The sequence below is a fragment of the Artemia sp. Qi Xiang Cuo genome, chromosome 20, assembly GCF_049724085.1.
Source record: "Artemia sp. Qi Xiang Cuo chromosome 20, ASM4972408v1, whole genome shotgun sequence".
Lineage (NCBI taxonomy): Eukaryota > Metazoa > Arthropoda > Branchiopoda > Anostraca > Artemiidae > Artemia > Artemia sp. Qi Xiang Cuo.
In genome coordinates, this window is record NC_142813.1 from 50,870,655 (window position 1) to 50,895,907 (window position 25,253).

Sequence of the window (25,253 nt, forward strand, 5' to 3'; positions counted from 1 at the left end):
CCAGGATTCTAACCGCCTTATTTTGAATTATTTGAAGAGGTTGGAGATGGACCATAAATGTGTTGAGGCATATTACAGGGCAATATTTAAAATATGACTCAATTAGAGGATGATATAAATTTTTAGGGTGGAAAAAGGAAGTACATGTTTCATTCTATGAATAAAACGTAAGTTATGGGCAAGTTTCAATCTCAAATAATCAGAATGCTTACGGAAAGATAAAAGCTCATCAAGAATAATCCCAAGGTAACGAAATGAATACACTCTTTTTATCCTACATTGATTTACAATTAACTCTTCTATGGTAATTTTATCTACTGCCCGCTGTGACCGCCGAAAAATCATGAATTCAGTTTTAGAAAAGTTCGGAGCCAGGTAGTTACATGCAAACCATTTATTCAAAGAATTCATTGCCGTCACCATTTTCTCAGCCAACAAAGATGGGGTTTTAGCTTTTACTGTCACCGCCGTATCATCTGGAAAAATTACCGATAAACTACTATCTTGGGGTAAACACCTCGAAAGGTCATTTATATAAATCAAAAATAGTAATGGCTCTAATACTGATCCCTGGGGGACTCCAGTATCATCAATAACAATATGGCTTGACAGGTGCCCATTTACTTCTACCTGAATTTTTCGACCATGCAAGAAAGATTTTATTATATCTAGACCTTTACCTCTAATACCTGCATTATTAATTTTCTCCAAAAAAAATTTCATGGTTTAGCGTATCAAATGCCTTTTTTTATATCATAGAAAAGAGTAGATACATGATTTTCATCATTTAATGAATCATTAATCTCCAAAATTAGCGCTGCAATAGCTTGTTCAGTAGAATGACCCGCCCTGAATCCAAACTGATTTTTAGTAGATAAATTCTTTTTATCAAAATACGAGACAATTCTTTTTTGAATAATTTTTTCAATAACCTTAGATATGGGGGAAAGAATAGCTATTGGGCGATAGTTACCTATATCTGTCTTATCACCTTTCTTATGAATTGGAATGACTCGTGCAAATTTTCATACTTCTGAAAAGATCCCTGATGGCATAGATGCATTTAAAATATGAAGCAACGGGACGTGGATTACACATGCAAGTTCTTTCAGAATATTTGTGGAGAGCCCATCTAGACCTAGAGAATTACCACTCTTTAGATTCATAATTACTTTCTGGAACTCACCGAAAGTGACAGGGGCCAGGAACATGCTGGAATTTTCGGATGGAGGGAGATATTCTTTATATGAATGAGATGGAGATTCAGGGGATTCCAGTTCAACGGTAGAACTAATATGAGAAAAATAATGACAAAAATATTCTGCAACAACATCCTTCCCCTTCAACTCAACACCATTTTCATTTATGATCACTTCAGGGTGTGGATTTTTAATATTGTTTCCAATTTTTTCCTTAATTAATTTCCATGTAGTCCGAGGTGAATCAGATTTTTTAAATGCATCTTCATAATACATTTTTTCACTTGTTCTGAGAGTTTTAACTAGCAAATTTTTATAATTTCTGAATCGCTGTACATTATGAGCTGAGGGGTATTTCATTTTTATCTTATACAGTCTATTTTTTTCCTTGATAGATTTTAGAAGTGATGGACTTATCCAAGGTTGTTTGGGTGAGGTTCTTTTCCGGTGTGTAGTTTTAAATGGGCAATGAAGGTCCAGTTGTTCATTCAAAATTTAATAAAATATATCTAAAGATATGTTGGGGTCATTCTCATTAATAACTTCACTCCATCCTACATCGCTAAGATTAGATTTCAATTCATTCAGATTTACTTGTGAAAAGTTTCTACTCTTCATATGATTTTCTTTATTGACTATCTTTTGCGCTTTGAAGTCAGACATTAAAATACAATGGTCAGATGTATCCTCCATAACCACGAATGTAGCCTCACAAGGATAAGGTGAAAAAATGTTATCAATTAGAGAAAAAGAAGAATTTGTTATACGTGTCGGAATAAAACATACTGAGTTCATACCATGAGAAAGGTTACATTCCAAAAACTGAAGGACATGTCGGTCGATTCCTTGCTGTCTAGATAGGAGACATCCCATTAAATCAATATTGAAGTCCCCAAGGATTAAAAACGGCATTCGAAGATTTTATATCACACTTAACATATTTTCAAATTTATCAATAAAATCTGCCTTATTTGATGAGGGAGGACGATAAATTACAGCAATTAAAAGTTTATCATTATTTGGTAGAAAACATTCAACAATACAGCTTTCGAAAATCATCTCCATATTCAAATATAAAAATTCTTCTTTCAGTCATGCCGGAATATAATTTTTAACCAGTATTGCTGAACCACCTTGCTTTTGTTGAGTTCTACATACGTGAAAAAATTGGAAATCACTAATATTAGTTTTTTTTTGCCGAAATTTCATCTAAAAATGTTTCACAAACTCCAAAAATATCCGTACCAGATTCAAATAAAAAATTTTTAATTGCATCTTGCCCACTCCTCCATCCACGACAGTTCCAAAAAGATATTCTCCTCATATTTTGGTTCTTATGAACTATTTTATGAGAAAATAATATTTATTTGGGGGGACTAAAAACAAATTTAAAATTTCATTATTATCATGGGCTAGGGGCGTTTGGAATACATTACTAAAAAGGGCTGAATTTCTTTCCAATTCCTCCAGCCTAGATGTAGCGATTTCTGAACTTGACTAACCATTATCATGTACTGATCTCACGCCAAAGAGTACCCCCCCCCCATCCCCCCATGCCTCTCCCACAAAAAATTACAAACACTAAAACTCACACTAAATAAATTCTTAATCATAGTAATATCACCCAAATACATCAAACCGCACAGAACCCACCAGATTTTTTATTTCAACCCAAATAAATATCGAACACTTATGCTCACATTATTTATCGAAAATAATCCACTATCCTATTAACACAATTTGTCTTAAAAAAAAATCGTGTATATATATTTGCGATTCGACTACCATGTTTCCTTTCAAGTTCAGTAATTAATTAGAGCGAAACCTTCACTAACTGTTAGTCGTTCACTCGGACCATCTCGCCGCTTGATAACTAGGCAGGGGGATACACCTTTCGACGACCAAGAGTCAATTCCAAAATCGTGCAATTTTAATTTCACATGAAGCAACCTCTTTCGAACTTCACGAACAGACTTCGGCGCATCATCCGTCAGGTATATTTTCTCGAATCCTCCAATTTTTTTTGTTTATCCGTTTCTTGGCGTTCTTCAAAATATCATTCCTGATTAACCTCGATGGCAATTCAAATTTCAAGAATTTGGCATTTTCCCTGAAATCCACCAACTTAACTGGGTTTGGGGCTGGGAGATCAAGGCCTTCAATAACAAGTTTAGACAGTAGTTCCTGTGCTCTTATTTCATCTTGAACTTTCACATTCCACATCACTAAATGTTTATCATTTTCATTACTTTCCAATTTCATCAGAGTAAGTGACATATTGTCGATATGTGATTTAAGCGCTATATTTTCCTCCGCCAACACAGATATTTGATTTTTGAAGCTTGCCGTCTCTAATTCAACATTCTGAACACGCGGTATCAGCTGCACTACTTCTTTACTCGATTCAGAAACAATTTCTTCCAATTTGTTTACATAATCTTCAATTGCTTTGATGTTAGATTTTAATGATTCTAAGGTGGCAGTATTTCCTTGTACTGTTTCTAAAATCAAACTGATACTTTCTGCTAAAGACTTTATAGAAACTTCATCACCTTGACTCGTTGCCCTAGACGCAGACAAGTTCAGAGATTCTTCCATTTTCTTCTTTCTCTTTCCCATCCTTTAGAAACTTATTCAAATTCAAATATCAAAGTTCATAAGTTCAGCTCACATCAGACTAATTTATCACGGTTAATATTAACTGTTCAACTAGACCAATTCATTCACTTGTAATAGGTCCTGGCGTGAAGAGCTCTTACTTGGTTGAATGCATTCAGGTAACTGTCATATCTATAGAAAATGCATCTAATAGAGATTTTGAGACAGCCATTCTATTCAAAATAGTCTAAATATCATATAACCTGGCTTTTGGGGCTGAAACAAACCCCACAGATAAGGGGCAAGGTTTGTAAGTTATGCCCAGGGGGTATTTAGGGTTTTTATGGAAGGGATCGTTGTTTAAGTTTAGAAGAAGCTTTATCTTTCCCCCTGAAAAAGACTATGTCAAAATAAAACGAACAGAAATTAATTTAAAAAACTTTTTCCACAAAAAAGTTTTTCAAAAAATTAAAGAACTCCATTAAACCAGAAATGAACAAAAATAGAATCAAATTATGTACCAAGCAGACAACTACCACAAATCATTATCAATAAAAAAATGAAACCCGAAACAAACAGAAATTAAAATAAGTCAAATTCAAAACAAGCAGAAATTAATATGAGTAGGGTTCTAAACCCCATGCGTTCTAAAAGCTAGAATATAATTTGTATTTTACTGAAAAAAAATTCAAATGAATTTAGTAAAAAAATGTGTATTGTCAGTTTAATGAACAAAATAGAATCAAATAATCTACCATGCATACAACTGCCACAAATCAGTATCAATAAAAAAATGAAACCCAAAACAAACAGAAATTAAAATAAGTCAAACTCAAAACAAGCATAAATTAATCTGAGTAGGGTTCTAAACCCCATGCGTTCTAAAAGCTAGAATATAATTTGTATTTTACTGAAAAAAATTCAAATGAATTTTGTGAAAAAATGTCTATGGTCAGTTTAATGAACAAAATAGAATCAAATAATCTACCAAGCATACAACTACCACAAATCGGTATCAATAAAAAAATGAAACCCAAAACAAACAGAAATTAAAATAAGTCAAACTCAAAACAAGCAGAAATTAATCTGAGTAGGGTTCTAAACCCCATGCGTTCTAAAAGCTAGAATATAATTTGTATTTCACTGACAAAAATTCAAATGAATTAGTGAAAAAATGTGTATGGTCAGTTTAATGAACAAAATAGAATCAAATAATCTACCAAGCATACAACTACCACAAATCAGTATCAATAAAGAAATGAAACCCAAAACAAACAGAAATTAAAATATGTCAAACTCAAAACGAGCATAAACTAATCTAAGTAGGGTTCTAAACTCTATGCTTTCTAAAAGCTAGAATGTAATTTTGTATTTTATTCAAATTTTGTTTTTTAATGTTTTCACTTTTTTAACCTTACGAAATCAAAAATTAATTAAGATTTTATGGAATAAATATCAGCATATGTACATTAAACTGACAATGCATATTTTTTCAGTAAATTCATTTGAATTTTTTTCAGTTCTTTACTGAAAACGTTTGACACTAAGAGCTCAAAATCCTATTCTATGGCCGAAAAAAATGTTTTCTTTTTTTAATTCTTATATAGGAATTCTTTAAAAAAAAACTCTTTTAATGTTGTCACTTTTATAACTAAGGATCAAAAATTAATTAAGATTTTAAGGAATAAATATCAGCATATGTATATTAAACTGACAATGCAGATTTTTTACAGTAAATTCAATTGAATATTTTTCAGTAAAGTACAAATTATATTCTGGCTTTTAGAAAGCATAGTGTTTAGAAACCTATTCAGATTAAGTCTTGGTTACATCATGTGTTGGTTAAGCCTGGGCATGAATTTTAAAAAATCAAAATTAAATTTAAAAAAAAGTATTTTCAACTATGACTGGGAGAGGGCGTAATTATCCTCAGGGAGTATACTAAATGGGGTTTGAGAATTTTCCAAGAGAAAACACCTAAACCTATAGATAATAGCCTAAGCAATTAAAGTATTTCTGAAGGATAGATTGTCTTTGGACTCATCAAATTATCAATGTCCAAGCTGTTAAAAACGAAAAACGCGCCGAATCTAATGAGCTAGCTTTGCTTATTTTTTGCACCGTAGTAATTTAGACGAAAATGTAGCATTTCCCTTGAAAATTTTGAATGAAAATTCTGTGAATGTGGAATAAAAACACAATTGAAAAATTAGAATGAAAAAGAAAAAAATTAATACCGTTTTTGACACATTTTCTTGACTAATTATAGATACATACATTGGTGCGCGTGTAATAATAATTTAAGCTCGAAAGATAACTAACTTACAATAATAATTCTTCTCATGTTAAAAATTACCTTATTAGCAGTCATGTTTACAAAGTTGAATCGGAGCTCTCAAGAAGGGATGTAGCTCCAACATTTTATTGGGGGGAGGGGGGCAAGAGGGATCTCAATCCGAAAAGTCAAGAGCATGGGCTATAGAATCTCTTTTTCTCCAAATCATTGCCCGCCTGAAACAACGCCACTGTTTTGAAGGGTATTTTTAGAAATAGAATTAATTATGAATACATTTTTCAGCAAATTCATTTGAATTTTTTCAGCTCTACTGAAAACATTTGATACTAAGAGCTCAAAATCTTATTCTATGGCAAAAAAAAAAATATTCTTTGTCTTTTTAATTCTTATATAGCAATTCTTATAAAAAAATTCTTTTTAATGTTTTCACTTTTATAACTTTAAGAAATCAAAAATTAATTATGATTTTAAGGAATAAATATCAGCATATGTATATTAAACTGACAATGCAGATTTTTTTCAGTAAATTCATTTGAATTTTTTTTCAGTAAATTACAAATTATATTCGGGCTTTTAGAAAGCATAGGGTTTAGAACCCTATTCAGATCAAGTTCTTGGTTACATTATGTCTTGGTTAAGCCTTGGCATGAATTAAAAAAAAATCGAAATTAAATTTAAAAAAATATTTTCAACTATGACTGGGAGAGGGGGTAATTTTCCTCAGAGAGTATTCTTAATGGAGTTGGATAATTTTCCAAGAGAAAACACATAAACCTATAGATAATAGTTTAAGCAATTAAAGTTTTTCCGAAGGATAGATTGTCTTTGGACTCATCAAATTATTAATGTCTAAGCTTTTATAGACGAAAAACGCGCCGAATCTAATGAACTAGCTTTGCTCATTTTTTTGCACCGTAGTAATGTAGACGAAAATGTAGCATTTCCCTTGAAAATGTTGAATGAAAATTCTGTGAATGCGGAATAAAAACACAATTGAAAAATTAAAATGAAAAAGAAAAAAATTAATACCGTTTTTGACACATTTTCCTGACTAATTATAAATACATACATAGGTGGGTATCTAGTAATAATTTAGGCCCGAAAGATGACTAACTTACAATAATAATTCTTCTCATTTTAAAAATTACCTTATTAGCAGTCATGTTAAAATTACTGGGAATTACAAAGTTGAATCAGAGCTCTCAAGCAGGGATGTAGCTACAACACTTTAGGAGGGGGGGCAAGATGGATTTCCATCCGACAGTGGTGGCTCCAGGGGGGTATGCGCCCCCTAGTGTAGTCTAAAGTTGTGTAATTTAATTAAATAACCCTAGTTCGCTTTAATTAAACTTGTTTTTAACGCAATTTTATCGGATCAACCTATTTTGCGCCCCCCCCTAAAAAAAATCCTGGATCCGCCCATGCCATCCGAAAAGTCAAGAGCATGGGCTATAGAATTATTTTTTCTCCAAATCATTGCCAGCCGGAAACAACGCCACTGCTATCAAGGTTATTTTTAGAAACATATTTAATTATGAATAAATTTTTTTGGCCATAGAATAGGATTTTGAGCTCTTAGTGTCAAAACGTTTTCAGTAAAGAACTGAAAAAAATTCAAATGAATTTACTGAAAAAAATATGAATTTGTCGGTTTAATGTACATATGCTGATATTTATTCCATAAAATCCTAATTAATTTTTGATTTCTTAAGGTTATAAAAGCGAAAACATTAAAAAATAATTTTTAATAAAGTACAAAATTATATTCTAGCTTTTTAGAAAGCATAGGGTTTAGAACCCTACTCAGATTAATTTTTAATGTGCCCTCAGAAATACAAATCATATTCTAGCTTTTAGAACGCATGGGGTTTAGAACCCTACTCATATTAATTTCTGCTTGTTTTGAGTTTGACCTATTTTAATTTCTGTTTGTTTCGGGTTATATTTGTTTATTGATACTGATTTGGGGTAGTTGTATGCTTGGTACATAATTCGATTCTATTTTTCTTCATTTTTGGTTTAATGGAGTTCTTTAATTTTTTTTAAAAACCTATTTTGTAGTTTTTTTTAATTAATCTCAAAGAAGACTGAAGAAGATTGATGCTTCATTATAATACTGGAATATTAAAAAACAAATGCAAAGCTGGCATACGAAGTGTGTGCCAGTATGCACCCCTTCTTGTTATGCTAACTTTTTTAAATTGAAATTCCTTTGTTTGTTTTCAGGGAATATATGGATCCTCACTTAAAGACGATATTCTCATGGCTAATCGCTCGTTACAAGGTACAGTCAAAGAAGACAGACAAATATGTTAAGGGATTGATCGTTTTCTTCAACTATTTTACTATCCTTCGTTCACCTCAGCAACTAATTGAAATCATCAATGAATTTGACTCCAAGTAAGTAGTAGTATCTTTCAGAGATCAGTGTAAGCATAAACCTTAGGGAATTGGGTTTACTAGCAGGCTTTTTGTAGGGGTAAAGAGACATTTGAATTACGAAAAAGAATATTTCTAGGCAGCAGTTTTCTAGGAAAGGGACATTTGGACCACTTTTGATCAATTTATAGAGTATGCACAATTAGAAAAATTGGTTTACTTTTAAAAACAAAGTCCGCATATCTTTTAACTCTGCCAAACTTTGACAGGCTTAATTTTCTCTATTGGAAATATACCGGACTTGGAAATAAAGTACACTAATTGTAGAAAAAAATTGTCTAGTAATGAAGATTTGAGTTAAAAACTGAGATTTTCGTTTTGCCAAATTCTTTCTCTACTACCTGCTTTGACTTGCTTAGATTTATTGCTTAAGCACGAACAGGATCTTGCAGCTCGCTTTGAAGTGGCTTTAGAATGGTCTTAGTGTGTGGTCTGGCTAGTAGCCAGTGTGATTATTGGAATGTATTTAATGTATAACAAACAAAGAGTCAATGAAGAAAAGACAAATGGTAAAGAGCGCAATCCAAACTGAAATGAAACAGAAATTATTGTTTCTCAATGTACGGAACATTTATCTATAAAACTGGGGCAAATAGACTGACTGGTAATATTTCCTTGTTCTCTTATTGTTAGGAAACAGGCTTGAGGCCTTTAAACTTAAGGCAAAACACCCGTCTCTTATGAAAAGACACAAGCATTTGGGGATAGGAAAGAATTGGCTCTATAGAAAGGCTTTTCAATTTCTATATATTTGGAAACTCCAAGTAGTGAAAATTGGGTCCCTTTGTGTGGTTGAATTATGTACTCAGGGATTCCTTTGTAATTTCAACTAGGACTTTTTCTGTGGGTGTATTAGGGGATCAGTAATGAGCAGTATGATTATGTGTACATTGCTCTTTTCCGAACGTATTTATTGATGATACAGTGTTTGGATTATAGTAATGTGTGGAACGGCTTATTCCAAAAGTTGGGCATCCGTCATGAAGTTCTTTCCATTTTTAGAGTTTTATGACTGACATAGCGCATTATGTGCTTCACCTTTGAAGTTTATTGGTATGTCTAAAGAAAAAACATATAACAAGTCGTTCAATTTATTTTAATTCAATTCAGTTCAGATCGGTTTTAATAATACATTACATTTAAACTGCTTACACTCACAAATACTTAAAAAAATAAATTCTGTCTCATAATACATATTACATTGGCCCTTTAGGGTAATCCTGTTGAGGAACCATTCAGTGACACTGTTAATTACATCATATAGTGTCGGCCCTCCATTTGGCAACCAGCAAACAATTGCCTCCAAACAATTCAATTAAAAACCCTAAAACTAAATATAAATCGCAATCTCCACGGGAGAAAGTAAGATCTGATATCGCTCTCAAAATTAATACTAAAATAACAAATAATATCCATTTTGTTTTACTTTATTCATCATCATTTTAAATTACTTTCTATTACTATTTATTACTTATTATTGCTTAACGCTTCTTATTCGGATGATTTTTTAGATTTATTTTAAATGATGCAAGACACGGTTTACTTCTAATTGCCTCTGGTAAGCCATTCCAAAGTCGCGAACATAAAATATCAAGTGAAAAATCAGACAAGACACATGGTGTATATGGAACAACCAACAGACTTCTATCCAGTGATCTTCCGAGGTATGTTTCAGCCACAGAAAAGAGTCCTGAAAAGCATTTTGGTAGTAGAGAATGAAAGTATTTGTAAACAAAACTGAGCAATTACAAACTCCCAAACTATCTAAAGAAAATAAAGAATCTGTTTCGTTGAATAGGTTTAATGCATTTTCATTTATTTTGATAATCAAGGGATTTAAATGTCGTCGTCCAGACAAGAGAGCCATGTCGGACATGGGACTGTATCTGCAAAAAATGAAGAAGATAAAGGATCTTAATAGGAAAAAAGTGCTTTATTATTTTTACTATTTCCAGATGTCTAGAAGTTAATTAGGCCCACTGCTGCAGAATGTTATTTGAAAGAAAATATTTTATCAATGCACACACTTGAATACTTTGCAAATCTATTTTCTGATCTCTGAATCATACCTCTAGTCGTTTGAAGACCTTTGAAAGAGTGCTCGAGCTTTCCTACACATGAAAAAAGCAAACGTGGGACTTTTTTAGGATTTATTGTCATCTTGTTAGGATCCATTCGCAAGTAAATATGCCTAATCGTCTGTTGCTGTCGATAAAGCAGTACCTCAAAATCACCATTAGCACATGCAATGACTGTGTCATCAACAAAGCCCGGTAATATATAGTTAGAACTCAAAATCCGAACTTGGGCCAGACAATGAATTCTGAGGGCACAAATTGCAGCAAGAAACTGGCGGCCTTTCAAAAATAAAATGTAATTCTTTGATATGAATAATAAATAAGAGAGGGCCAAGAATAGAACCCCGATATGGTCTAACTTACTAAGCAGGATATCGTAGGACATACAATCAGGCGCCTTCTTTGTGTTCAAAAGTATTACCATATCATTTTACTCTGATCCATCATTTTATTTATGAAAAGGGTAGCGAAGCAAAAGCATCTTTCAAAAAGTGGCCGGGACGAAAGTCAATTTGTCTCAAATTCAGAAAACCGTTTAAGTCCAAAAAATTAGTAAGTTGTTAATGCATTAATTTTCAAAAATTTGAGAATAAGTAGGTAAAAGTGAAATCGACCAATAATTAAACACATCTGATGGAGCTCCTCCTTTAAAAAGAGGAATTACTCTCCCTGTTTTTAGACCCTCCGGAAAAGTACCTGTTTCATACGAAAGGTTCGATAAAAAATAAATGGCTCGGCCAGAACTGAGCGACCAGATCAGAACTCTATCTATTGTTTCCCTCCTAACCTCACTAAGAAAAAAAATTCTAAAACCCATGGAATTTCACTTTCATTCTCTAAAGCTGCACCCTTTTGGATCAGTTTTTTGGACTAGGTTTTAAAACTGATTTTATAACACTCCATATTTTCTTACCATTGTTCCCACAAATCTTGAATTCATTAAAAAAAATACTTGTGCTTTTCATTTCTTAGAATTTTATGAAGTAAATTGTTGTATTTTTAATATCCTTCTAGTGAAAGTTTAGTTGTTTTACTTAAATATTTCTTCCATGTTTTCTTTTTTCTCTTTTTCTTGTTTATACAACCAAGAAGACTTTTAAAAACCTATGGACGCCAGGGGAAAAACTTCCTGAAGTTGCGAACTGCACTCTCTTCAAAGTTTTCTTTCATATTTTCCATAACAGTACAATGAAACAAATGGAAAGCGGCCAACCACATTATTTTCTTCATGCTATAATGACCGATTTATTTTACCCACTTCCTCTTTAAAAAGTTTTGTATCATCACCCCATATTTCAAATTTTGGTTAATCTGGTGACTTAAAATTTCATGTTCTTGAACTGAATATGGTGGCCGAAATGGGGTAATGGTCAGACATAACTGAAACTAAAACTGAAGTAGAAGTCGGGAAACTTGAACAAAGAATACTGTCAGTTATCGTATGAAACGTTTGCGTCACACGCATCAGAATACTAATAGATGAATGTAATCCGGATGCAGCCATCATTGAAAGAAAATCAACTGCATCTTTTTTCAATGGAAGACCGAGATCTATATTAAAATCACCCCTCAAAAACAACTCAGTATATTCCGATTGGGGTATTCTCTCAAAAATACTTTCCAGATGGGCAACAAAATCCGGAATTGATCCAGAGGGAGGGCTGTATATTTCAACAATTAGTACTTTTTATTATGAGCTACACTTACTTCAATAAAAAGAGATTCAAAAACTCCTTCTCTATTAGTCATCGGGTTATTGTTTCGAAGCAAGTGTCAAGAATCACTTATGTAAAATGTTAGTCCCCTCCTTTTGCTTCTCTTTACGCTGAAGGAATTCTGAATGATAATTTGGAAGATCAACCAGAGTAGACGTCCATTGGCTTAGGAACGTTTCACACAAACCAAAAACTTTAGGCTGGGTAACCTCACTTATAAGCTGAATACCACTCATGGAAGAGTATAGTCCTTGACAGTTGAGTTGCACCATAGAAAAATTAGACGAAATAAAGGATTCTGGTATATCTGATGCTGCAAAATAGTAATGGAATTTGGGATATTCATCACTTTGAAAAAACGGTACATCATTACCTCTAATTATCTATCCATGGAATAAATGTGAGAGATCTAAACTTTCATTTTCTAGTAAAGCAAACTCGATACGAGACCATATATGACTCCCGTTTACTTTATTACTTAGCAAAACTTTTAACTAACATAAATCTGAAGGTCTACCCTAGTTCCAACCGCCAAGGAAGAAACTTGGGAAAAAACTGACAGTATTAACTTTGCGAAAAGAAATGGAAACCGAAAAATAATACCTCGAAAAACACTCGAAGAAAACAGGGTACCTGATCATAGACCTGGCACTCTTTAACCGATAATTACGCAAACTAAACACACCACCAAAAATTCTTTATTATCAGTCGGAAACTTCTACTAATGGATTTCGAGGATACGAGATTGCTTGCATAAAATCGTAACAAGCGTCGTCTTCCATGGCGCGTTTTCAGTTTTATTTTTTTTCTAGCCACCTTGATGCATTTTTGCACAACTCTGCGTTCTCTAACTTTGTCACTTAGTAGATTTACGTAATTTGAAGTCCAAAGATAAAAGCTCCTTTTGGCGCTTAGCAAGATCCGGCGGTAGATCCGTGGCCAGGCTAATTCCTGACTTATTTAGCTTACCGTAGTTTTGCATAATCATGTCCCGATAATTAGGTCAAGTGAAGGTCACAAAAATAAGGTCTAATTTAGTTTTAGAACCTGAAGCACTAGTAGTGGGATCAGACCCGGCAAGTCCTTTATTCGTGATTCTATAGCATTTTTCAATATCAATGCATGGACTGTCTTGAACACTTAGTAAATAAGCAAATAATGATCTCGATGTATTTACGGGATCCTCGCTACCAGATGATTTCGGAATCCCATGAACAACTAGACTTGATCTTCTAGAATAAAAGTCCATACGAACATTAGTTAATTTCACACTCGTCAAATCTTTACGTAGACACTTATTTTCATATTTTAGCAACTTGTTTTCCTGTTGAATTTCGGAAATGATTGCCAGCATATCAACCATTCTTCGGTCGAAATGATCTTTCGTTAATGCCATCCTCACGTATGTCTGGTTAACAGTGCCTTTTCATAGTCCGCTTCAGCAAAACTTCACAAAACAGTAAAATACTCCGGCGTAAGCAAACAAAATGCACTCTCCGTCCTGGAGAATCGCACGCTATGAAAGACAGCGATAGACTATCATTACATTATTTTGGTTTACCTATTTTGAAACCGATAGTGGTTTATTACCCGTTTTTTACGGTTTTGTCCTTGTCATTTTATCTTCTTTTTTTAGTGATTTTCATATGTTGATCCAAAAAATCTTCATTGGAGAATTAAAGAAAGTGTCCCAGAAAACTGAAAGAAAAATATGCGCAATTGGAAGTTCACTCATTTTGTGCCAGTCAGATCTAGTTGTATCTTCTCCAGAGCTCGCGTAAGTTTTTTTCACATGTGTTTTTATCCGTTTTTCTGCTTTTTTTTTGCTTTGCTGATAGCTATGCCTTAAAGCTTAACAAGAATATTCAATTTATGTATAAGAACTGCTGCATTACTCATAATTTTTATAATTTTTGCGACTCACACCTGCCTTCAGCTTAACCCACCGTCGGTCTCCACGTTGCGAAGGTATGGAGTTAATGGAAGATTCCTCAATTTGATTATTAGTTTCCTTTCTGGTCGTTTACAAAGAACAAAAATGTTTAGCGAATATAACCCGCCTTGGGGTTACACTGAACAAAAACAATATAGAAAATAAAGACAGGAATAAAAATATCTTTAAATAATTTTTGCGACCCACACCTGCCTTTCGTGTAAGCCACCTTTCGATTTCTTCCCAGTTGAGCTGCTGTGGTTCATTTTTTTTAGATTTTCTATAAAGGCTCAATTTCTCAACCATTGGTAATTGGACCCAAAGGGTCTAATTCAGGTCTAATACCCAATAGAAAAAAATAATATGATGAAAGTGTCTACTTAAGGTCCTTTTTTATTGTTGGTTTATGTTAAGGATATTTCTTTATCTCTTCGTCCACTTGTGAACAAGGTTCAGACTTTACCAATATTAATTTAAAAAAAAAACGAAAAAGAATTTTTTTCAAAAAAAAGTAAAGGCGAATTTAAACTTAAGATCAGCAGATACAAATATATGTTAAAATTCAAACTCAAAACTACCTGAAATTACTATTAAAGAATAAATATAACCCAAAACGAACTGAAATTAAATAAACAATCGTAGCAAAAAGCATACAACAAATAGTAATATAAATGAATAAATAAATCTTAAAGCGAGTAAAACTTAAATTGAATATGCACATCAAGCTTGAAACGAACAGAAATCATTACAAACAAGAGTTTGGGTTTCGCCTCCTTCTCTCATTGTAAAAGTTAAAAACCTAGTGCATCATTGGCGCTATACTGAAAACTATAAGTGTCTTGAACAGTCTTGGAAACTATAAACAAAATCAAATTGAATATTTAATATATAGTGATGTTAATTGTTTAAAGATCCATTAGTTCAAGATTTTATTTCACTGTAATTTTATTTTCTTTTTCAATGCTGCAAGAACGGGAAAAGAAAATATGTGTATTTTAATTCATTTCTAGTGAGGCGCCAATGACGCAGTAGGCTTTAGGTTTTTTACAGTTAGGGAAGGGGGCAGTATCCAAACTCTTGTTTTTAGTGAAAACTACATTCTTCTTGAACAATTTTAGAAAGAACTAATAAATTAAACTGAATAGTTGATGTATAATGATATTTATTGTTGCAAGCTCGTCAGTTCAAAATTTTACAGTATTTTTTATTACTATTTTTTAATATTAAGTGCAAAAGAAAATATTTGTAATATAATTCGTTTTCAGTTAAATGCCAATGACGCTTTACAGGTTTTACGCTTTTACAGTGAGAGAACGAGGCGATACCCAAACTGTTGTTTGTTGGGATTTTTAGTCGTTTCAAGGTTGATTTGCATATTCAATTTAAGTTTTACTCGTTTTAAGATTTATTCATTCATTTATATTAATATCTATTGTATGTTTGTTTGCATTGATTGTCTATTTAATTTTTTATTCGTTTTGGGTTTCATTTATACTTCAATAAGAAAATATTTGTTTTTCGTTTTAAGCTTGATATCCATAATCAATTTAAGCATTACTAGATTTAAGATTTATTTATTCATTTGTATCATTACTTGTTGTATGTTTTTTTGCTATGATTGTTTATTTAATTTCTGTTCGTTTTGGGTTTCATTTATTCTTTAATAGTAATATCTGTTCGTTTTTAGTTTGAATATCACCAATCTCCTGATCTTAAGTTTAAAATGGCCTATACTTTTCTTTGAATAACTTCTTTTTCGGAATTTTTTAAAAATTGATTTTTGTTGGTTTTTTATTTCAAAAAGTTTCAAGTCTTCAAAAAATCCTCATTTCAGAATCAAACTAATTTTTCAGCATCAAATGTTCATAAAAGTATCAAAACTAGTATCAATGTAGCAATATCAAAGTAAAAAAAATAACAAAGCAAAGAAAGTATCAAAGTAACAATAAGCAACTCGTATAGCTTAGTGCCAATGCACTGTAAATCGAGGTTGCCAAGTAAACAAATTGTCAAAGTAAAAATAAGCAAGTTCCGTAACTTAGATCCATTTCCACCCTAGGGACGGGGGGTTCAATGCGGAAGCATTGTTATTTGGCTTTCTATTGTCTAAAACTTAGTAACAGTAAGCATTGATAAAAAAAAACTAAAACAACTTTACATAAGAGATAACCATTCATAAGCAGTATACAGATTTATCCTCCCATTTGCGCTAGAGAGTTGGGTTTAATGCTAAGAGGTGGGTGGGGCTGGCTGTACACAACCATCCCGTTTTGGCCCTGCTTTCACTAATCTTAGTGCACACCTAAAAAAACATTAAAACATCGAAACCTTATTGACTTTATGATCTTTAGTCTTCTATTATCTAAAACTTTGTAACAGAAGGCATTAATAAAAAAAAACTAAAATAACTTTACGTAAGAGATAACCATTCATAAGCAGTATATAGAGGTATCCTTCTATTTGCGAAAGAGCGTCGGGTTTAATGTTAAGGGGTGGGTGAGGCTTGCTGTGTACAACCATCCCGTGGTGGCCCTGTTTTCACTAGTCTTAGTGCACAACTAAAAAACATTAAAACATCAAAACCTTATTGCCCTTATGATCTTTAGTTTTCTATTTTCTGAAACTTTGTAACAGAAAAAAAAATTATTTTAAAAAACTAAAATAAATTTACACAAGAGATAACCATTCACAAATAGTATATAGAGCTACTCTCCCATTTGCGCTGCAAATGGGAGGATATTAGGGGGTCGGATTTAATGCTCGGAGGTATGTCATTTGAGTCACTCCAAAGTTTGTACGAATGCTTCTTCTATAAAAAACCTTATATGCCCCGAAGCACAAGTTACAGCCCTTTTCCCGGGCTCTGAGGGGGGGGGGGTGTATGTTAACCCGGAAGTTTTTGTTATCTGATTATTGGACTACTTCAAACAAACTAGCAATCTCAAAATTTTGATCGAATGCATTTGGGAAAAAAGAGTGTGTATGTGTGTGGGTGCGGAGGGGGGGGGGGTAGATTCCCTCCGATACCTTTTGACTCATAAAATGGTTACAAGAACTTTGAATTTCCAATCAAATAAGCCACTACTGAGGTTTATACGAGCTCTCCTTACATATAAACCCTATATGTGCCAGGGCATAACTTAAAACACTTGCCCTCGGGCTCTGGGGGCTTGTGTCAACCTCGGAGTTTTTTATTTGATGTTTTAACTATTTTTAACAAAATAGCTGTCCCACAATTTTTATAGGATGGGTTTGGTGAAGAAAGGGTGTGGGGGGAGGTTAATTGCCCTTCGATCTCTTTTGACTCTTTAAACATGAACTAGAACTTTCAATTTTCAATCAAATGAGACCTCTCTGAAGTTTATACGAGCATCCCTTCTATAAGAACCATGTATGCCCCAGGGCATAACTTACAACGCCTGTCCCAGGCCCTGGGGGGCTGTGTCAACACTCGAGTTTTAATATCTGATGTTTGAACTATTTTTAACAAAATAGGTCGTCTCAAAATTTTTATTGGATGGATGGTCAAGGGAGGAGGGGCTAGTTACCCTCCGTTCTATTTTGACTCTGAAAAAGTGAACTAGAACTTTGAATTTCCAAACAAATGATCCTTCTCTGAAGTTTATGCGCAAATCCTTTCTATAAGAACCATTTTTCCCCCACGGCATAACTTACAACGCCTGCCCCCGGGCCTTGGAGGGTTGTGTCGACCCTTGAGATTTTATTATATGATCTTTGAACCATTTTTAACAAATTGGGTACCTCAAAATTTTACTGGATATATTTCGTAAAAGAGGGCGTGGGGTTGGGAGGGACTAGCTGGTCTCCGATCACTTTTGACTCTTAAAAAAGAACTTTCAATTTCCAATCAAATAAACCTTCTCTGAAGTTTATACGAGCATCCCTTTCATAAGAAACTTAAATGCCCCCAGAAAATAACTTACAACGCCTGCCCTCGGATCCCTGGTGGTTGTGTGAAAAAAATTTTGTTGTTGACCTTTGAACTATTCTTAACAAAATAGCTATCTAAAATTTTTTCGCGGATGCATTTGTTGAGATAAAGGCGTAGGGATTGGGCTAGTTGCCCTCCGATCTCTTTTGACTCTGAAAAAGTAAACTAGAACTTTTAATTTCCAATCAAATGAACTCTTTCTGAAGTTTATGCAAGCATCCCTTCTATAAGAACCATATTTCCCTCAGGACATAACTTACAACGCCTGCCCCGGGCCGTTGGGCGTTTTGTTGACCCTGAAGTTTTTATTATATGATGTTTGAACTATTTTTAACAAAATGGCTACTTCAAAATTTTTATTCTATGTATTTGAAGAAAAGATGCGGGGGGGGGGCTAGTTGCTCTCCGATTACTTTTGAATCTTAAAAAGGGCACCAGTACTCTCGATTTCGAATCCTAAGAGCCCTCTTTGAATTTTACATAACGACCTCTTTCATATGAAGTGCCTCTGGAAAAAAAAAATGATAAATAAATAATAAAACATTGGAGCCCTGTGGCCTTTACTGTAGGCAACGCTATAGCGTTGGTTCTGAAGGAGGCTATTATTTCTTTCCTGGTGTTTGCTGATGACACAGCTCCAATTTTGTGCATAAATATGGCTGAAATGTGAGTTGCATTCTGTAACACAATTCAGACGATATCAATCTGGATTAGGGGCAGTAACATTGCTATAATTATAACAAGTACAATTTTAAAGTTTCTGTTCGATCACGTAGTTGCTATCGATGGATATCTTCAGTTGAAGCTGGACGCCTTACAATACGGAGGACTTTAAGTGTTTTTTTATACTGGTGTTTTCATTTATAATTGTGTCAGAGGGAAGTTTGCTTCTTTTCTAAGTGTGTTCACGCATGTTAATGAAGTTTATTCCCGTGGCACAAGGTCAACGAATGAAATATATATTAATAATTTGTTTAAGTCTGAATTGTAGTCTGAATTCAGAATTAAGTCTGAATTAAGGCTGTTGAAGAATGAATTGTATTCGAAATATGACTTTAATGATTAACGTAATTAGATGTATAGTTGGTAGACTAAAATGATTTTAAATAATTAAATTTAGTGTTTTATTTTGTTCTTTTTTAATCTCTTTTGAGGTGATTGTTTAATTATTATTTTGTTGTGGATTTGTTTCGTTATCCCTCTTCATATCATACTGTGGGATTTAAAGGGGTGTATATATCTTATTTTTTTGCTGTTGTTGTCAATAATTGATGTTAAAATGAAAAAATGAAACTCATGCATGCAAAGTAAAAAAATGAAATAGACGCTCAGTAGTATAGCCTCCAACACCTATTACTATTATGTCGCAATTTTCACTTTTAGTACGTTTTATTTCTTAAAAGACAAACTTTTTCTCTTCGTTTGTCTCTAAGTTTTGACCTGCTATCCTATCTGCTTTAATTACCTGCCTCAAACTGCTAACATGCCTCTAACTGCTATTCAGTATCTACGAAAATATATAGTGATAATCTTATAATTTAGGGCCAAATTGCTTGAAGAAATTCTACACTTTTTTAAAGTTTCGTCTGAACAATCCGAATCTGAAACAGAGCCTGATGAGTGGTATATGACACAATTGCAACCAACACAACACGCAGACGACCCTGAAGTTTGTGCAGAAGAAATTTTTTTCAATCTATTTAAAGAAGCCTATGAAGCCAAACCTGGTGTTTATTCCAATATTATTGCAAAAATGAGCCCAAGTGCTCAATCTTTACTGAAGGGATATTTGAAATAATTTGATTTATGTGGGGTTTTTTTGTGTGTTTTTTTTTATTGTTCTATTAAAAATATATTGTCGAAGACTATAGATCAAATATTATTATCTGGATTGCTCAAAGCCAAATTGACGTTTCGTACTTTCGTTATGTTTTAGTGTTGAAATATGTTATTGACTACTTACCCCTACTTTATATGACTACTTCCTAGTCATATGCTATGCAAAAGAGTTCACACGGCTTAACAGTCCATACAGGCCTAAACTATGCAACAAATATTAATAAAAATCACTTATGAGAATGTAAAAACTATTTAATTTGGAACCATTATGATTTAGGCATTTCCCCCTCCCACAAAAAAGTAAAGATTGCCAAAGAAAAGTAAAAGCCAGATTTATTTCTAAAGTTTTCGATCCATTTTGACAAAAACAAGTGGGGAAAATAACGCTGTTTTCTTTTTTCTTTAGTTTAAGAAATTCTCAACTGTATTTCATTGAAAAAAATAGGTCGTCGGTGTCAAGTGGAAGCCACGTATTTGCCCAAATTTGCTATTTTCTCTTTTTGATACTGCTCTATTTGCCAAAATTTTCGGCGTTGGATGGTCCTTATTTCGATTGTCTTTTTAATTTGACATATGAGTAGAGTAGAATATTTTTATTTATAACACGTACATAAATAAATGTCACAAAACAGCGCACATGCCTGGTGGCATACTTTAGCGCTGAAAATATTGCCAACGAAAATACACAGCCATTTTCTAACTAAATTTTACAACAACGAAAAACAAAACCCTAATGAACAAAATGCTTAGCATGTCATAAGATATTTCTTCACCAGTCTTAGAAAATGTCGCTTGTTGCTGCATTCTCGAACTGATGCAGGAATTGAGTTCCAGATTTTTGGGCCAATGTGACGGATGCTGAATCCTGCTCTCGATGTCGGGCGAATTTCGCACGAAAAGTCTGAACGATGCGTAGTAGGATAATAATGAAATTGAGAATTAGTTGAGAAAATGCCAGAGAAATTTACAGGTAAATTACTATATTGATAATCGTGACAAATACTAGAGATAGAAATTAAATGAAGTTGGCCCAAAGAGAAAATTCCTGAAGTCCCATATAGGTGTCTAACTGAAGTTCTGCAATCAACATTAAAAAGAATCCTCATTGCTTTATTCTGAAGTATTTGGAGAGATTTGAAAACAGACGGAAAGGTAGATTCCCAAACCGAAATGCAATAGAGAAAATATGGGTGGACGAAAGAATAATAAATATATTTTAGAATAGCTTTAGTAAAAAAGTGACAAAGATGAGTTAGCATAACGACATTTCGGGAAATTTTTAACGATAGGTTTTTTACATATTTATGAAACGACAAACTTTCATCTAAAATAAACCCAAAATATTTGAACTGATCTACCCGTCTTAATTCAAGACATTCAAAAAAAAAGAGAAGGGATCTGACACTACTGATCCAGTTCGCGAAAATAACATATACTGGCATTTGTTTTCATTAAGAGCTAGTAAATTCCTTGAATACCAATCAGATACAGTTAGCAACGTACTTTCGAGGTTCTGGAAAAGAACTGATAGGTCCCGGTGAGAAGCAAAAATTACTACATCATCAGCAAACATTATAATTTTACAAAGAGGCAAAACTTCTGGCAAATCATTTATAAAAAGAATAAATAGAATAGGCCAAAGGACAGAGCCCTGAGGCACTCCGTAGTTAATTGGAAAAGTTCCGGGACGGAGATCAGAAGATTTTTCAACACAATCTAGTCGTCTCCCAGAAAGGTAAGATGAAAAAAATTTAACAGCTTGTGTTGACAACCCATAAGACTTTAGTTTAAAAAGAAGCAACGAATGATTTACGGTGTCAAACGCCTTTGCGACACCAAGAAAAATCGCCAACGCGTGTTGACCATCATCTAGCGAATCATTAATATTTAGTAAAAGCTCATGAAGTGCCCGCTCAGTTGACTTTCCTTTTATAAAACCATATTGAGACGTGTGTAAAATCTTACTATCAAATAAATATTTTTGTAATTGACTTTTTGCAAGTTTTCCAAAATTTTATTGAAAACCAAAAGTAGAGAAATGCCTCTATAATCTGAAGGGTTAGTTGAACTCCCAGCTCTAGGTAATGCTATAACATTTGCTTTTTTTAAAAGCTCAGGAAAAACCCCATGCATAAGTGATAGATTAAAAATATGTGCCAACAAAGGTGAAATGCTTGATGCTATTTGCTTTACGGTTTGAGCCAAAAATCCAAATTCGTCCTTAGAAAAACTGCGTTTAAGCTTCAGAATAACTTTTTCAATCTCATGAGGCTTAATCTCAGAAAAAGAAAACGAATTATCCGCATGTTGCTCATTAACTGGAAGAGAGGGGGAATTCAGTTGCATATTCATAGTCAATGCAAGTCTAGAACCAATATTACTGAAATAATCTCCAAAAGCATTTAAAATTCCATTGGGCTCTGTAAAATTTTCTCCATTTAAAACAAGGCAATTAACACTAGTATTCTTACGGCTATGAGGACGTATCTTTTCATTTATCAATTGCCATGTTTTTCTCATATCCGATTTATACTCCAAAAATTTCTCTTTATAATATTTTCTCTTCTCATGTATTATAATTTATTTTAGATTATTCATATAAACTCTTAATTATACAAACGGCTCAGATGTCTGTAATTTTAAATAATTCTTAAATTTTCTATTTTTATGTTTTAACGATGCCAAAATACCTTCAGTAATCCATGGGTCAAATTTCTGTGCAAACTTTCCATACGAAACTCGTGTTGAAGAAGCCCGATCCCGCAGTCGCATCATTTGATCAATAAAATCTGAAAACGCAGCATTTGCGTCATCTGAGCCATAAACCGAACTCCAATCATGGTCACCAATTAACTGACGTATAACTTTACAATCAATCCAAGTATATCGCTTTTTTAAATTATCCATTGTTGAATCTCGATGTTGTTTATTACTATTATTTAAATTTAAAAGAACACTCACCGGAAAATGATCTGACATATCAGACAAAATTACTGACGATTTTTCAGCATCAAATAAAACAGGAGAGAAAAATATATTATCTAATAATGTAGCTGTGTTAGCTGTAACTCTTGTCGGCAGAGAAACACTTGGAAGAAAATTAGAACACAACATCATAGTTAAAAACTCCTTATTATTTCCAACATTCGAGATTCAAAAGATCAAAATTAAAATCGACCGAAATAATAACCGGTTTTTTCAACGCTTCCAGATTTTTCAACAGCGGTTCAAAAACTTCAAAAAATATTTTTGGGTTACCCGACGGAGATCGATAAACAGACCCGAAAATTAATGGATTACAGCCCAAAGGTACAACTTCAACAAAAATAGTCTCACATAACCCTTCATCAAATACAGACAAATCACTGAGAATACTAAAAGACCAGTCATCACGAATATAAAGCATCTGACCTCCTGTCGCATTGTGACACCTTGTACGCGAAATACACTTCATCCCAGGCAGATCAAACATTGTAAGGGGTGTATTAGTAGACAGAAAAGTTTCGCAAACTCCAACAATGTCTATAGGACTAGATGCAAGCAAAAGCTTCAGTTCATTGAATGCACTTTGTAGCCCCTGGGCATTTACATGTAACGATCTTATCGGAAAATCACAACTTTTTGTATTATCCCATAGAAACTCGCCTGAAGAATAAACACATTCAGGTAGATTATTTACATAAGGCATATCTTTATCACTTCCGGTAGCTGAATTTAGAATAACACCTAACTTCAAACGAGAATCGAGAAAACACTTAAAACGATCCATAAAACAAAAAAGGAAAAGAAAAATTTACAGCTTCTTAGTTTAGACGACAGGTTCATATGACACATTGCGAATCTGAACTACGTCGGAAATCGATTTACACGGAATGATTTGCGAACCGCACTTGACATAAACAACACCTCGCAAAGTCCATACATTTTTCAATTCAAACTTATTGCGCGCAAGCTTGTAGATTTCTTGCCTTTCCCTGGTTAGAGCCTCATTTACACAGATTTGGGTACCTTTAAAATTCTAGCGATTGCGCAGGATCTCAACTGCAGATGCCTCAGTAAAAAAGGTAAGGTCAATCGGAGTTTTTATTTCCGAGGCACCTCCCAAACACCTTGCACCCTTGACAATGGATTTATCAAGATTCAGACCCATTTCACTTTTAAGACGAGCCAATACTTTCTCACCAAGCTGAGGCACATCACGCGCGGGAGAGTCTATCCCAGATACAATGACCTTAGTCAGAAGAGAAGACTGGTTTATATCATCCAGCTTAGTTTCAAGCTTTGGAGCTTTGCGCAATTTTGAACAATTCTTACCCGCTAATCGCCAAGTGATTTCTCAAGCAATTCAAATTTACCCTTGAATTGCATATCGATCGCCTCATAGACAGCCTGCGCGACACTATCAAGTAAATCTGACTTGATTTGTGTGACGAAAAAACTCCCTAATTTACTGCACTGCTCTTCCACTCTCGTAAGAATTTCATTCTGTATGCCGTCACCAAGGTTAACAATTTCTGACTGCATCAAGTTAACCGACTCAGATAAATCCCCGGCTAAACCTTCAGAGTCCTCCGTACACAGCCTTATCGCTCTCTGAACATTTTTTCTGCCATCTCTCAGCGCTTCTTCATATTTCTCCGCGTAAACCCATATATTCTCGGACGTTAATATTTTAATTTCGTCAGTTCCGTAACAGCAAACTTCATAATTACTTCCATCACCTTTGACAGGTATCAGCCGCGTAATTTTGCAAGGCCACAGCCTGTAATATTTAAATTGAGCAAACGCCCGGTTTCCCACTTGCATAGCTTCGGCGCTGACTAGAGCGTGACTGCAGACAACTGTGCGGGACAACCTTGAGAAGCAAGACCCCTGGTTAAAACTATAGTCTATAAAAAGGCAGAACATTGCAATGTTTTTTCAGTAGTGGAATTGCTTTTCCTCGGATTCGGGTATTTCCCAACGTCCAGCTCCGTTTGCTCTCTTATTTTAATAAAAAAATTCTTTAAAATTTATATTAATAAAGAGTCGACGGGGGTAGTCTTGTAAAAGACCCTTTGTCGGAATTTAACTCTTATTGATAGAAAAACATCTTCAAGCACTAAAAAAAGCATCTAGTGACTAAAATGGTCCAAAGTTTCCACAAAGTTTCCTCCATTCAAGTGAGGGTAGAACTTTCAAAATGAGTAACCCCTGATGTATAA

At 33.7% G+C, this 25,253-nt stretch overlaps 1 protein-coding gene across 1 annotated transcript in view; it reads left to right on the forward strand.

The window, feature by feature from the left end:
• Positions 1-20,065, forward strand: part of LOC148940329 (exportin-2-like) — a 104,469-nt gene extending 84,404 nt beyond the window's left edge. The window contains exons 12-14 of the mRNA XM_089105837.1: positions 8,320-8,493; positions 13,962-14,102; positions 19,753-20,065. Of these exons, the coding sequence (XP_088961963.1) occupies positions 8,320-8,493; positions 13,962-14,102; positions 19,753-20,008 (571 nt within the window). The 3' untranslated portion in view covers positions 20,009-20,065. The remainder of the gene's footprint in view (positions 1-8,319; positions 8,494-13,961; positions 14,103-19,752) is intronic.
• The last annotated feature ends 5,188 nt before the right edge of the window (positions 20,066-25,253 follow it).